General features: G+C 37.0%; 1 protein-coding gene across 2 annotated transcripts in view; it reads right to left on the bottom strand.

Annotated features, from left to right (window-relative positions):
• Positions 1–15,746: 15,746 nt before the first annotated feature.
• The window catches only part of LOC105475992 (angiopoietin 1), a 246,213-nt gene continuing 244,831 nt past the window's right edge, over positions 15,747–17,128 (bottom strand). For both annotated transcript variants that reach the window (XM_011731536.3, XM_011731535.3), the window contains exon 9: positions 15,747–16,291. In XM_011731536.3, the coding sequence (XP_011729838.1) occupies positions 16,131–16,291 (161 nt within the window). In that variant the 3' untranslated portion in view covers positions 15,747–16,130. The remainder of the gene's footprint in view (positions 16,292–17,128) is intronic.

Here is a 17,128-nt window from a genome sequence, read left to right as displayed (position 1 = left end):
ATTTGTTTAAATAGGGATCCTATAAGCTGGTCATTAGACCTAGCTAGCAGTGGTTGCACCATATTGTATTCAATTTTGTTTTCACCAAGAATGCTTCATAGACAATGTTGTATGCTTCAGTTAGGAGTCATTTGATATTTAATTCTTTATTTGTATTACACTAACAACCATCAGGTAGACCCAATGGTTCATTATGGGCTGCAAATAGTAATATTGTGATTTTATCAGTCTGTAAAGAGAAACATCTACGTCAACTATTTTTTTTTACCCTAAGGTACAGTTTGTCTAGGACAAGAAGGATAAACACCTGATTCTTTCATTTGTTAGTTTTCAACAGAATGATTTTGTTTCTTAGCATTATCCAAAGATGTCCAATGTATTTAAAAAATAAATTGACCATACTTGTTGTTTTCAATAAATTCAAGCAAATTTCTTTCTTTTAATCCATTGCATCTTTTATTGTTGTTGAGTGGGGGCCTCTTTAAGCTTATTTCAGAGTTTTTTGACATGCCCCCTCTAGCCTTGATAGCATCATGCTTTTTTGGTGCCTTCAGATCTGAGTTTAGCCATTTCTCCAAAATGTCCTATTTCCTTTTAGTGAGAAATAATAGAAATTATAATCTGGATGTTAGATGCTTCTTTTTTGCTTATTGGTTGGTCATTGATCACAGGTCTTTTCAGGAGAAACTGCGAAAAAGCATGAATTTTTTAAGATAGTAAAATGCATCTTGAATCCATACTGATAATACTAATTCAGAGTCAGGACTTGGCTTTTATTTAACCTAATTGATCTTTCATCGGCAGCACCTTTTATCCAGACGGAAACTCCTGGTCTCCAAAACATTAACATAATTTTTCATGTAATTTATCCTACAAAATACACATAGCAGTCTCTGGATGACAAAAATTCACAATACCAACAACAATATGACTAATTTTGTGAGTACGTTTGGCATATATTCCACCAGAGCATATTGTCAAATCACTGTGCTCTAAAATTAATTCAAATAGTTTCTCTGTTTTTTGGTTGAGCCAGCAATGCAATGCACAGTTAACACATATAATTCATTTGCCATTCAATGTATCAGTTTCGTTTTTCAATAAAGTTTGCATTATAATTCTGTAAAACAATCACATGGTTCCAAAATGAAATCAATAGAACAAGGTATATCCATGGAAGTCCTATATTCTGGTACTCTTTATATCTGTTCCCGGGTTCGCGCTATTCTCCTGCCTCAGCCTCCTGAGTAGCTGGGACTACAGGCGCCCGCCACCATGCCTGGCTAATGTTTTTGTATTATTAGTAGAGACAGGGTTTCACTGTATTAGCCAGGATGGTCTCGATCTCCTGACCTCATGATCCGCCCGCCTCGGCCTCCCAAAGTGCTGGGATTACAGGCGTGAGCCACCACACCCGGCCCCTTATAGGTAACTTTTTAAAAAATAGAAGTATTTGTTTTGGTTTTGGTCCCTCCAAACACTGCTTTATACAGAGTTTATCTCTACAGTGAGATATGTTTTGCCAAATGCACATTCTCACGCAATTCACATTCTTATCAACATAGAGACCATTTATTTATCCTAGAAGATTCTCCCAGACCCTTTCTCAGTCAATCCCACTCCTCAGAGAGAGTCACTGCTTTTATTTCTTGTCCCATAGTTTTGCCTTATCTAGAGGTTTATATAAAGAAAATTCATACAGAATGTATTCACATGTGACTGACTTCTTCCACTTAGAATAACGTTTTTGAGGCCCTTTTATTTTAGTGCACTTGTCAGTAGTTTAGTCCTTTTTTGTTGCTGAGTAGTATTCCATTGTTCGGTGGTACTACATTTTAAAAAGTACATATATTCACATTTGCTAGACACTTAGGTTGCTTACCATTTTACCTATTTTATATATAAAACACATATTTTTGTACAAGTCGTATTTTCTGTAAGTATGTTGTTCTTCCTTGTGTGTGCTACAGTTGGTACATGTTTAACTTCATGAGAATGTGCTAAGCAATGCACAAGCTCTCCATCTGTTTCACAAACTCTATAGCTTTTGGTGTTGTTCATCTTTTAGTTTCTCTTTTCCATGCAGGTGTAGTGGTATTTCACTGTGGTTTGAATTCCCATTTCCATGACGGCAATGCTATTGAGCACTTTTACCTGTGCTTTTTGGCTTTTTCTGTATCCTACTTTGTGAATTGTCCAAGTCTTTTCTCTATTTTTCAAAAGGTGTTTGATGTTGTTTTTAAATCTTTTCATTTTAAGAGTTATCTATTTGAAATACAAATCCCTTTTTCCAGTTTGTTTCTTTTTGTGTGTGTATGTGTTTTTGCTGAGTAGAAGTTTTTAATTTTGATTAAGTCCAACTTATCAATTTTTTCTGGTATGGGCTTTCTGAATCTTTTGAATAGGTATATCCTAATTAACAAACCAATCAAGGTACATGACTTTCTGTAAAGAGCATTACTGACTGTATAGAAAAGTGTGTTTTTCAATGCATTAAGACATTTCAAATTGCCTTAAATGTTGTCATTTTACCTTTATCTGGTGCTTACAATGTCTATTTTACATAAACCTTAAAATACACAATACATAATTAATAGAGGAGTATATATCTAAATTTATGCACACATAAATATATACCTGCATACATAAACAAATAAATATATATTGAGGTGCATATTCAGTAATGTTATTGATTAAGAACATGATAAAAATTTTGAGACCACTGGACAGTCATCTCAAAGTAGAGACAAAGGTATATACAGGATATTATTGTCATCCAGAGGAAAGATATTAAGCCAAACATGGAATTTAGACAAAACTTTCTGAATAAGATGACTGTCCATGTGAGTCTTAAGGAGTTAGTAATAATTATACAAGAGGCTATAAGAGAAGGCATGTAAGAAAGATACAGCAAGATGAACAAAAGCATAGATGCGTGAAATCTCATGGATTATGGGGGAAATTATATTTCACATTTATTAGAATTTTAAATCCAAGAAGAGATTATATGGGTTGGTAGGGACCAGATGGTGGAGGTCCTTGTTTTGCCATGCTGAGAGAATGGATTTAATGCTCAAGGTGACAAGGAACCACCCACTGAAATGATTTAAGAAGAGGAGTGCCATATTCCAATTCTAAATGCTCACCTTTGTAGCAATGGGAAGATGAGGTTGAGAAGAACAAAGCTAGAGCCTTGAGAACAGTTAGGGGATATTGCAATTGTGCAGGTAGCAGATTATGAGGACCTGGATAGGAGAGGAAGGGGTGTGTTTGAGAATCGTTCAAGGGGTAAAATCAGGAGGACCTGGTGATTTGCTGTGAAGGTGGATCAGGAGGTAGAGAAAGGAGAAGTGTACCTAACTCTCAGGTTCTGGTTTGGGTAGCTGAGTATGATGGTGATACCACTAATCAATATCAAGGGAAACACGAGACGAGAAGCTACACCAGCATGGTCGCTGTTTCCAAGCTTTACTCTGCCTGTGCATCCATACAGGCTTCTCCACATTGACAGCTACCGGCTCCTGTCACTGTAAAATAAACTCCCTAGGAAAACATTTCTAATTATGTTATATTTGGAACCTAAAGTTCCCTTACACTATACTATCTTTCCAAGTATTTCTAAATGGTATACCGAACACAGATGGAAGTGCAAAATGGGGTGTAAAAATGACAAGCCTGTGTTTGAATAAAATTTATTCAACTATTTATTCAAGAAATATTTATTGAACAACCACTTCATGTCACACAGTGTCCCAGGTACAGGGGATACAGTGGTAAACAAACCTGACCTGGCCTCTGCCTTCAGGTTTCTTGTTTCCAGAAAGGTGCACAGAGTATGATGTTGGGGATAGTGCAAGGAGTAGTGAGGACATAGAGAAGGAACATCTATTTCCCTCAAATTCAGGAAAACCTTTCAGAAGAAGAATAAAGAATGAGGAGTTGGCTGGCTGAAAGAAGGAGCGGGTACATGGAGGGAGTACTGCAGGCAGTACTGCCTGTAATATCACATGATAATATAAATATCATATACACATACATAATACACAAGGCATAGGGACGAGAAAGAATCAAATCAACAGGACGAAATGAAAGTTCAACAGGACTGGAATACAGAGTGCAAGGGAGAGAGAGGAAATGATGAGATTCAACAAATATTTGCTGTACAATGTTCGACAAGGTTGGGTTTTTACACTAAATTTAAAGAATATGACAATAAATTAAAAAGAAAGTTCCTGCTCTCAGGAGCTCATGTTCTACTGAGAAAGAAAGACAGTCACAAATCATAAACAGATCCTGTACTGGGTACTCCAATAAGGATTTTAAAGTATCATAGACTCATGGGCATCCTGTTGAGGTTACTGGGAACTGGGGAAAGGATAATAGAAGAAGGGATGTTTCAGCAAAGTCTTAAATGATTTTATAAAGATTCCCAACAGCCTTGGACACAGGGTATAAAATGTAAAGCATTCCAGACAGTGGGACCCAAATGTGCAAGTATATAGGACTTGGGTTGGGGGGGAGACATTTATGTTTGAGGATCATATTTAGAATAATTGTTGCTGAAATACTTTTCTGGCCAGTTCTCAGCCCTCCAGCATCCCAGAGCCATCCTTCTAATGGACACACTCCTACAGGCAAAGAACAGATAGAAATGGAGCATCATTTGAAGTCATTTCAAATGGTGAAAGATGTAAGGTAAAAGTATGGCCTTGCAGAATAGTAGAACTTCCTAAAATTATAAAATGCAGTCATTTTATGTTATATGTAATAAAGGCTTATGTAGTCAAAAATTATTCTTTTTCCCAATTTCTGTTATATAATGTTATATGAAATTCCTTTCCATCTTTAGTGAATATTCAGTACAGAAAGATTATAGGCTGATGTTCATACTTAATAACATTTGCACATAAAATTAATATAAGAAAGGTATTTTAATTTGTTTTTCAAGAATTGCTAAAGGAAGGTATGTGTTTTAGGGATTGAACCAGAAGTTTCTTCACAGAAAGAAGAAAGGAGTAAGGGGATTATAATCCAGTGTGAATTGATATAATATGTTAAGTTGATAAGAATATTTTAAAACTGTTCTTGTAAAGCTCTTCCTCTGGAAGACTTAACAGCTTTATTAAGGCTCGCTTGGAATGCTAGAAAGCATAAAATATTAAAAGAATTACAGAATCCCTATAGCCTGGTTATAGATTATAAGAATTTTACATGACTTCAGAGTGAAGCACACTGGATCAGGGATCATGAGACCAAAGTTTATTCACTGTGTGGTCATTGATAAGTGCCTTAATGGACTGCATCTGGATTGCTTCATTGGTAAAACGGAAGTGCTAATACCTTCTTTTTAGGGTTATTTAGAGCCTAAATGAACTACAGTTGATGTTGAACAATGCAGGGACAATGACCCCTTGTGTGGCAAAAATCCACATAGAACTTTGACTCCCCTAAAAGCTAATTACTAATAGCCTACTGACCAGAAGCCTTATAGATAACACAGTCGATTAACACACGTTCTGTGTGCTATATGTATGATATACTCCAGGTTTACAGTAAAGAAATCTAGAGAAAAGAAAATGTTATTAGGAAAGTCATAAGAAAGAGAAATACATTTACTATTCATTATGTGGAAGCATATCTTCATGAAGGGCTTTATCCTTGTTGTCTTTATGTTACATAGGCTGAGGAGTAGGACAAGGAGGAGAAGGGCTTGGTCTTGCTGCCTTAGGGGTGGCAGAGGCAGAAGAAAGTCAGCCTGTGGGTGGACCTGCACAGTTCAAATCCATGTTGTTTAAGGGTCAATTGTAGGATGCCTAGCGCATTTAGTATGATCACTGATGCTGTTAGGATATGTATCTGTAAGTGTGCTCTCTGGACAGCTATTTCTGCACAATAGAGGTAGATTGCATGCCATATGTGTAATTTAAAGTACTCTAGTCTCTACATCAAAAAGTGTGAGAAGAAATGGATAAAATTGATTTTAGTAACATATTTTATTTAGCCCAATACATTCCAGAAATGGATATTTCAATATGTAATCAATATAAAATTATTAATGGGATATTTGACATCATTTTCAAAATATGGTCAGACTTCTTAATCTGGTGTGCATTTTCCATTACAATACATCTCAATCTGGATGAACTGCATCTCAAGTGCTCAATAGTCATATGTGGCTAGTGGCTATAAAAATGGGCAGTGCAACTTTGGGTTACACTGCTGAGTTTAACTCCCAGCACCACTTTGTGGCTGCATCTCCTTGGGCAGTTCTTTACCTTCTCTGTCCTTCAGTTTTCTCCTATATATAAAGGGTATACTAACAATGCACACATGATGGTGTCATAGGATGAAATGGCTTATAGTAATACTAAATGTATGCTAGCTACCGTTAGTAGTAGTCTTGCTAATAATAGTATCAGTGTTCAAGGTCAATGCTAACTACTACAATTGTTATGATTGTTTTATTTTCACAATCATCATCATCATCAGCAGCAGCAGCATCATCATGCAAAGGATCCAGTCTGATGGTGGAGCTCTGTATATAAGTCGCAGGTTGGAAGCTGGTCATGACATTTCTAAGAGGTTGTAAGTGTCCATTCTGTAAGAAGCGGCATCTTAGCCAGTGTGTATGGGTGCATGAAGGCATGATCCAAGCTTTTGGAAGAAGTAGCTGGCATGACTTAGATGTGCTACCAAGGCCCTAGACAAATAATCTGTGATTCAGTCCAGGGTCTCAGCTTCAGGGAAAAAAATAGTGGAAATCAGACAATCTTGTCTGAAACCCATGTTTTTCAACTGGCATAAACGATAGAAATTAGAGACCTTTAGGGTTGGTGGGCATATGAATATCAAGGTCCTCAACCCAGACTGATAAGCCACCACACTGAGATCTGTAAGGTTAACTTCAGATCCCCTGGTTTCAAGTATGGTCTTGGATTATCAAGAATTGGCTCAGGAACTGAGTGATGCCTAGCTGTTCAAATGGGCCTAATACAGGCATAACACCCACCCCAAAATTAATTATTTAGTTCTAAACATTTTGTGTGGCAGAATAATTTTTAACGTATTAATGTATATTTTTCTACCTGTATTTTCCTCATTCAAGAAAAAGTCAAGCTCTTTGCTTAGGTATATTTTTGTGAAAAGAAAAGCAGAAATTGATTTCAAGAATTTTTCATTATTAGATATTGTGTTCAAGAACCTAAGGCCATTGGGATTATGCTAGGTTTCCTGGAGAGTGATCCAACAGGGTGTGCCTCTGAACAGACCTGCTCTTAAGTAGGGCACCGGGGAGCTGCCATGAACCCAGGACTTAAGGTGGGTGGGGCCTTTGAGACACTGCTCCTTACTCTTTTTTTCTTATATTTCAAGGGCCTATGAAATAAGCTTCCTTTCAAGAGCGATTATCTTGGGCAACCCTGCACTTGCGGCGTTGTTCTAGGCATTGCACCCTTCCAGGGAGCAGCCAGGCCCAGGGGAAACGCAAGAAGAGAGAAAGAGAGGGACCTCCCCAGACTTAAAGGTAGGGATGCCTGGAGACTGAGAGAGGAAAAGAAGTCCTGGAGTTTTTCAAATAGCAGACACCCATACCTTATTTGTAGATCATTCCTAAAAGTGCAGGCAAAATGGGTGTTGGGGAAAAAGACTCTGTGGTTTCCTGCCCAAAGTGTGGCTTGGCCTCTTTAGGGTTGGATGGACTGAAGGAAGCAATGGGAGAAGAACAATGTGTGTCTCAGGGATCAAGGATGTGGAATGATGACTGGAGATGTGTCTCCAAGGCCTAGGCTGTCCATTTGCCTCTGGGTCCTTTACACTGTGCTAGAGTGGGGAGGTTGCAAAATGACTGAAGTGATTTCCTTGCTGGCTTGATGGGGAGTTTGTAGGCAAAATGAAGTTGATTCAAAACACATAGACCAAGCGGAGTGGCTCACGCCTGTAATCCCAGCACTTTGGGAGGCCGAACGGGGTGGATAACGAGGTCAGGAGATCAAGACCATCCTGGCCAACATGGTGAAACCCTGCCTCTACTAAAAATACAAAAATGAGCCAGGTGTGGTGGCGTGCGCCTGTAGTCCCAGTTACTCAGGAGGCTGAGGCAGAAGAATCACTTGAACTTTGGAGGCAGAGGTTGCAGTGAGCTGAGATCGCACCACTGCGCTCCAGCCTGGGGTGACAGAGCAAGACTCTAGGAAAAAACAAACAAACAAAAACAAACAAACAGAAACCTCCATAAAGTATTGTGATATTCTTTGCTTGTCTGTACTGGTGAAATGAGATTTACACCCAAAGTAGATACTTAAATGATCTCATTTTTATTCTGAAAATGGTACAGAAAAGAAGAAAGCAACTAAGTTACCAATGTTTAGTAACTGAGGAAACAATTTCAGAAAGGTTAAAATAATTTTTCAGGATAAATACCAGTGTTCGGTCACTGGGCTAGATCTTCTGATAAATAGGTAGTTAGATAGGTAGATAAATAGGGAGATAGATGGATAGATAGATAAACAATGTGTTTCTTCATATGTATCATTTTCAAAACCTTAGATTCTTTTCCTGATAAGCAGAGTATTATTATGCCTTTGGTTTGCCATCTATGGTAGGCAGAATTCTACGATGGCCCCCAAGACTTCCTACCCCCTATTGTACTTCCTCTGTATAATCCCCAAGACAATGAATGTGTTGGATTTAACTCCTGTCTCAGACCTCTAGATCCATATTTAAAGGGCCCACTCATATGATCAGACCAAACCCATTCAGATCATCAGCCCTGAGAGTAGCCAGGTGCTGAATATGACCTCCCATCTGACATCCAGCAGACCATGGGACATCAGTTCTACAACCCCAATAACTTAACTCTGCCAACAATAAACTTGGAAGAGGACCCTGAGCTCCAGATGAGAATGCAGCTGCTCACCATGATTTTTGCCTTATGAGACACTAAGCAGAAAGCTCAGTGCAACAATGCAAAAGGATTATGACAGTTTGAAATGAATATTTTGATAAAATGTTTCTTGGAACAAATAAAGTTATGTTGGAAAGCAATAAAACACCTTAAAATATTTTAAGCCAAATAAATATTTTCCACTGAAAGAGTAATGCTGAAAATCATCATGAGTTTGCACTTTTGACAGCATGGAAGTCTGGTACAGGACTAAATATATTGTGGGTCTGTATAATCAGAAAGGAATGAGGTTGGAGCAACAGAAAGATTTCAGGGAAATTAGCATGGGGCAGTGGAAAGCATACCAAAAATGGCAGACTAAGGAACTGTGTGGAAGTAGGCCACTAGCTTGGATCTGGCACAATGCAACCACTACATACGGGGTGCATTTGAATTGAGGGGCACTCTAAAAAATTGGATGACTCCCTTAATACTTAAAAATTTCAAGGTTACAGTTGTGGAAGCATCCTCCCATGAGGAAGGGAAGTATGACTGCCTATTCTCATTCATATCGCTCTAGGTTCATCTCCCACTTGGAGAATTCTCCAGTCTCATAGCCATGCTCACAATTACCTCACTTATTCTTGATGTAATTTACTTACCCAACTCCTATGGCTCCATTCCTCTTTGGATTTCCTCTTGTGTATCTAACCACAGTCTTACACTTTAATCCTGCTTGAGTTCAGACTCATATATCCAACTACCAGACTTGAATCACTACTTCTAAAACTCAGCATGTAAAACCTAGCTCATTAGCTACTCCCCAGAACCTGTGTTTCCTATTTAGGTGATTTATACTGCCCCCTATTTAATTAACCAAGCCAAAATCTGGAATGATTTTGATTTCCCCCCACCTCCCTTTCAATTATTAAGTTCCTTAGATTATTTTTACTTAATATCATTCAAAATCCAACTTCTTCAGTTCATTTTTACTGTCATTGCTGTATGGATCAGGTCCCCATCCTAGCTGGCTTCTATAATAAATAGGCTTCCCACAGGTCCAAACTTCTCCATTCTTATTCCCTTCCAACTTATCTTCTAATTCCAAAAAGTGAAAAATTCTTCACTGTCTCTCTCTAATGAGAAGAGAAAGCCTAAGCTTAGGAACATGACTTAAAGTCCTTCATTATGTGGCCCCAGATCCAGCCTCTTCTCCTAGTGCTCTTCCCTCAAATAAACATTACAGTCAATTTATACTGAAAAACGTGGAGCTCCCCACAACTCCATGCTTTCTGACACCTGTATGCCTCTTCAGTTCCCCTTCTCAGCCTCACCTCCTGGGCTCCAGTGACCCTTCCCCCTCAGACTCTGAAGCAGCTAGGACTATAGGTGCACACCACCATGCCAGGCTAATTTTTGTATTTTTTGTTGAGATGGGGTTTCACCATGTTACCCAGTCTGGTCTCAAACTCCTGGACTCAAGAGACGCAACAGCCTTAGCTTCCGAAAGTGCCATAGATCCCATCTTCTATGAAAATTTGTGCAAATTGAGGGAGACCTATATATTCCTTTTAATTTTAAAAACATCTCTATATAAAACTTACTATTGCATGGAAGTTCTCATCTGTTACACACTTGTTATTTACAACTATACACAACATAAAATTCAGCAGATTTAATCACTCCCATCTCCGTGTTCTTGTAGGTTTAACATAGATTAATTTATTAACATAAACACTTTTGTATTGCTTATTTATTTATTCTTGTTTTTCTGACTATTGTGAATGTCCATATGCCTTAATTATCTCTGTATATTTAAGTACCTTCCTAATGCTTTACCTGGACACTAGTTCAATATGTCTGTTAAATATAATGCACATTCTACCATTAAACCTGTACAATTATTTCTCTAGGGTAGGACTTATGTAAGTATAATCCAGCATTTCAGTATGAATATTATGATGGTTTGTGCCTTTCTCCTAATGGAAATATTTAATTTAGAGCCTTAATGATGTTCTCACTCTAACCTTTCACACCATTATTTGATGTTTACGCATTATATTAAAGTCCACACGATTGATATTATCTGCTTATAATATTTTCTTTTAAATTCATTTTTAACTTACAAAGTTTAATACTTTTTTAGTTGATTCCAGTTCCTTACAGCATATCTAGAAAGCAGATCTATATTTTTAAAATTTAGTTAATGTAAGAGAAACTCAGGTAAGGGAGTCACAGTAATTCTGTGGCACAACTGCGTGATAGTGGTACCCCCCCCAGCTTTCACCTTCACAACCAGCACATGGGCTCCCCAGGGGCCAAGATAGAGTGCACGGATGGGCAGGAGGCAGACTGCTTTCATAAGGAGATAGAATAGGATCTTGTTTGTAAAAGATACCAGGATGCAGTCTCCTCTTCACCAAAACAAAATAAAATAAAATATCCTTTTACATTTGATGACAGTTCACATGTCAGAGACTGTCCTGTGTTAAAAGGGAGTTATTAAATTTTAACAAAGATCTATCATTTACTCCTCATTGAAGATGACTCTAACTTGCTTTCTTGAACGAATACAGGCGATACCATGACTTCTTTGAGTTTTTCCCAGGAATCCTTTAATTATGTTCACTATCTTAACTTCAACAACGATATGTTAGAGTAATACGTGAGGAAAATCATAAGCTGCCCAAATTTGTGTGTGTGTGTGTGTGTGTGTGTGTGTTTGAGACAGAGTCTTGCCCTGTCACCCAGGTTGGAGTGCAGTGGTGCAATCTTGGCTCACTGCAACCTACGCCTCCTGGGTTCAAGCGATTCTCCTGGCTCGGCCTCCTGAGTAGCTGGGATTACAGGTACCTGCCACTACACCCAATTAATTTTTTGTGTCTTTAGTAGAACTAGGGTTTCACCATGTTGGCCAGGCTGGTCTCGAACTCCTAACCTCATGATCCTCCCGCCTCGGCCTCCCAAAGTGCTGGGATTACAGGCGTGAGCCACTGCGCCTGCCCCCAACAATAATATATGTGTAAAGAATAAATGAGTAATTACCATTCAATAGTACATTTTATATATTTACATAGGTTTAAATTTAGAAGAAGCATGCAGATTTCCCTCAATTTATATAATATGTATGTTCTAGCGAAGTTGATAATAAAGTAGACATCTGAGCCAACTAAAATTATAAATTCAGACCTCTTTTTCTGGAGGAGAATGGCCTAAGTTTAAAGTTTGAAAATAAATGTCTCAACACAGTGGTCAAATCTGAGAGTTGAATTTTGTATAAGTAGAAGGGATTTCTTAGTCTTTCAAAGCAATTCAATTCCATTCAACGAATAACAAGTTTCTGGTGGGTACTGTAGGGAATTAAAAAAAAAAAAGTGAGAGGCAGCCTTTTATAAAACTCAAGCAAAATATGTTGAGTTGTAAAAGTATGTGAGCATAGAGAGGGTGACAATTAATAGAGGGCATCAGAAAAGAGGTCATGAAACAACTAATGTTTTTATGCATCCCAGAGGGTTGTTAGAGGTTGTTAGAGGAAGGGACAATCGAGACAGTGGTTCTGAAAGTTCAGGAAGTTCAGGATGCATAAAACTCACATGGCTGGTAGAAGGGTAGGTGGCAGCTGCAGCACTCTATTCTGTATCAGTTAGTTATTGCTACAATAATGATGTTTAACAAAACTCTGAAAAAAAAATGCAGTGGTTTAAAACAACAACCCATTATTGTTTCTCATGATTATGCAGGTTAGCTGAGCAGTTCTGCTGATCTGAGCCAGGTTCAGTTGATCTCGGTTGAGAGCTCTTATGTATCTTGAATCATCCATGGGTCAGCTATGGGCTGGCTGGTCTAGGGTGGTCTCAGCTGGTAGACTAGGCTTTGCTCCACGTGGTCTCTAATCCTCCATTAGGCTACGCTGGGCTTTTTTTCATGCCAAAGGTAGAACGTTTCCGACCAGACTCAGAACTGGCACAGAGTCATCACTTCTGTTGTGTTCTATTGGCTACAGCAAGTCCGGAGCTAGCCATTCGGGGAGTAAGGAAATAGAATTTATCTCTTTATGGAACAAGCTGCAAATTCGCATTGCAAAAGGTATGAATACAGAAAGGAGAAGAATAGACATCATTTTTGCAAGTAGTCGACAATGGGGCTTCTTTGTTTTGATTGGAATACTGAGTAGGTGGAATGAAGCTGTCTGGCAATGAAGGCAGAGATTAACCTGACCTGTTTATTTTAAATTCAGGGAGTAGTGAGGAAACATTGAAGTGTTTTGAGCTGGGAAAAACCATGTTCAGAAGTCTGGCTTTAGAAGGAATAAGCTTTTATGGTTATGAGGTGAATAATAGCACAGAGAGGCAGGATGAAAGAGTGTCTTTTCCAATCATCTAGGAGAAAGAAAATTAAGGAAGGTTTGAATCAATGTGATGGAAATAGGAGAAGAATCAAGGCCACAGGCAAGAAATTTCTTGCAAGGACTGATAAGACTGCTGACGGCATGTTAGGTGAGAGGGACAAGTAGCATCTCCTTTATGCTCCTTCCTTTTCCTCCTGTATGCCAAACTCAAATTTTTAACACACATCCTCTTATTCTACATTCAGAGTTCCCAGAATATATTGTCCATTGTCACATGATAATGTGGCATTTAATAATTGGCAGGACACGACAATCATATTGTAGGGACATGGGCCTGAGACCCACTGCTTTGATCTACCATTCTAATGAGGCTAAGCTTTCTTAATTCATCCAAGACTGAAAGTTTTTCTAAGATCGAGGCTTTAGTTCATTTAGTAGATTTTTGTCAATGATTCTATAACTTCATAAATCTTTAATTTAAATTTCACAAAATATATATTAAAAATAAAATGAAGTTGCACAAATATTACTTTCAATTTTATTTAAATCAAATAATGTTGTGTTGATATGAAAAACTTTGCAAGAAACCACATGAATTTTAAAGACAAAATTTGAATACCTAATTACCCTATTCTGAAATAATTAAATGCAAAGAATACATATGTTAATTTGCCATAAACATGTAGGTATTACATAATACACATAACGGAGTCATAAAACATTTTACACTGCTTTATTATAAATAATTGGAAACAATATTTCATTTTTCAAACCCAGACAACAAAATAGTAAATATCATGCTTTCTTTTTTTTTATTACTTTATTTTATTTTTGTAATATGAGTCTGGAAATAGTATTCTTTATCCAAAAACTGGTTTAAAAAAGTGTCTGTAGGAACACAAAAGGACAAAATACTCATTTTCTTTCCCTTAATTGAAAACAGTCGAGAAGGTGTTTAGAGGGAGAGGCTTGCCTGCTACGGAGGAGCCACCAAGAATAGAAAAATGGTATAATACCTACAAATATCACTTGTAAGGCAAAAAGGGGTAGAATACAGACACATAAATATAAAAAAGACTTGATTGTAGACTTTAAAACATATTTTTCTTGACAATGTGAATAGCTTTATTTTTGCAAATGGAGGAGACCATTAAGGCATAGTGGATCAAGTCACCAAGTTTGAAGCTGGTATTGCTACCTTGCCAACAACTGTCTCTTTTGTAAGAGAAGAGACCCAATAGCTTTATTTCAATTTTCTCATCCCATAGTGACTCATGTTTTAATAAAAACTGTTTACTGTTATAACCTCGGACACTTAGAGGCAGAGAAGACTTCTCGAAAAAATACTGTAGTAACTTCAAGCACCCCCAAAATTCACTTAAAATAGATTATCCCATAGGAATATTTCCATTAAGTTATTTATAGCAACTAGCAGTCAGAATTTCTCTTAGGTGACTATGATTAATTTTCTTTTTGTATATATTTCCTTTACATATAATAGTTTTGCCAATTTTTCCCCCCGATAATAATTTTTAAAAATTTAAAATTGCCTAAGGGAATGGACTGAAGGAGACAAATATGAAGAGTGATGTATTTCATTAAGGGATATAGTAGATTTCTTTGAGCGCTTGTGTTTATTTGCATCAATTAAGGACAATGTTGCATATTCCAGATTAATTAGCTATTAGGTTTATTGCAGATATAAACATGGTATGTACAATGATATTTATAATTATTTTATTTTTCATAGACTTCAAAGTGTTTCCTTTATAGACACTGGAACAGTGTGAATCTGGTAAGTATGTTTCCGTTAATTAGCAAAATTTAAATTAGCAAGACATAACAGGGTGAGTATTGAAGTTCTAAAAACATTTTTAAAATAATGAAGTTACATGTATGTATACACATGCTAATAGATACTGTAAAATGAACCGCTCCAGAGTACTTGGTTTTACTTCAACTTAATATACTCCAAAATATTGCTTTCCTGTATAATATCAAAGGAAATATTAAATGCATGTATATTATTTTAAGAACTTGATGATATATTTTACATTCTTTTAGCTTTACTCAGGCTATAAATATATTTATATATCATTCAATCAGTTTTTAGAGTAAATGGAAACCATAGTATGAGGTGGTAAGTTTTCACCACATACATCCTTACTTGATTATGTCCATTTTTTTTTTCTGAAAACTGTATCAAAAATCAGAGTATGTTTGTTTCTACTACACAGTTATTGTCCATGTACTACAATTCATTATGGCTTACAAAAATGGAATTTTCATTTGAAGATGGGTAAGAAGAAATCAGCCAGTAAGTATGACACTGGAATTAGGCTTCTGAAATCCATTAACATTTAACCAACTCAGAGGACAATGCTGTTCTAAATTTGTATCAAAATTGTGCAACAGTATAATTTGTTAGTAGGTTTGCATAGATATAACACCTTTTCACTGGTGTAATACATCTTTTCCAAAGGATTATGGCAGGCTTGTTTCTATTCTTCCTGTATATTCTCTTTTTCACTCTTTTTTTTTTTTTCCTGTTTTACATGAAATTAACCATATTTATCATCTGGCTACCATAGTTCCAAAATAAGGTCCAGTAGTAGTTTGAAGCACAGCAAAGCTGAGCAGGTTCTTCCCTTTTTAAAGCTCGACAGTCAATGGAGTTTTCTATAGTGGAGCCACGTGAGCACTGTTTCCCCAAGTAGAGACTCCTGTGAACTCAAAAGGCTCCAGATTCACAGTCAAGGACCTTGGTGACTTCACATAACTACCACTTATTGCTGGAAGGGAGACAATTTTGTTTGCTTCTGAAGTTTTCAAGCACTTTCTCACCTGGCAGCTTCTCCAGATTTCTTTGTTGTTTTTATAATCACTTCTGACATTGTGCTTTCAAAAATCTAAAGGTCGAATCATCATAGTTGTGGAACGTAAGGAGTAACTGGGCCCTTTGAAGTAGTGCCACTTTATCCCATTCAGTTTTCCATGGTTTTGTCCCGCAGTATAGAACATTCCATTTAAATTGGAGGGGCCACAAGCATCAAACCACCAGCCTGAAAAAATAGTTCATGATAGAAGAGAGAAGGGGAGGCAGCAATTATAAGTAAATGGAATATTTGGAAATTAATGGCATTAAATGATGGGAAGCTTGCTTGTTTTTGTTATGCTTATTTGCAATTAGGAGGCATCAGTAAATACATTCCCAGTAGTGAAACTGTTTTAAATGACTTCTGATACAAGATTTGTGTGACCCATCAGAGACAGCAATGCTGTCATGGAAAGCAGCTTTCAGTGTGACTCCACTGGGACTCACTTCCTCTTGTAATGATGGGAAGCCTCTGGGCTTCAAGATACAATCTATATAAGAGATGGATTTACATGTAAGACAAGTGCAATAAGGAAAATGTATATACCCATAAGAGGCATTCCATCTTAAGACTGTTATTGGGAATAGAACAATTAATTATTAGTAAAGAAATTCAGAAACTTAGACAAGCAACTGAGATCTAAATAGAAAGATATTCTCCATCTACTGCATATGTTTGTCAATAATTGGCCCTAAGCTGCTTCTAAAATTAATTGGATACTGTGCGATGACTATGATGCTCAAAAGGACTTTTAATTACTGTGCCCTCTCTGTAGTTTATAACAATAGAAAAAGTGTTCTGCAATAATAGCCATTCAGTTCCTGTACAGCTATATTTTGTCTATGGTTATTTAAGTGCTTTCCAAACTTAGTAAAAAGAAAAACAATTTGATGAGTAACATGGAAATTCTGTGCTTATATAGCTCTCTATAAGGATAACTGGATAACTCAGTTTTATTTTTTAAATAAATTAAGTTCTTAGATTTTTAGATAAAGCATAGTGTTTTTTCCTGTCTCCTGAAGT

Source organism: Macaca nemestrina, chromosome 8 (genome assembly GCF_043159975.1).
Source record: "Macaca nemestrina isolate mMacNem1 chromosome 8, mMacNem.hap1, whole genome shotgun sequence".
NCBI lineage: Eukaryota > Metazoa > Chordata > Mammalia > Primates > Cercopithecidae > Macaca > Macaca nemestrina.
This window is presented reverse-complemented; position numbering and strand designations above follow the sequence as displayed.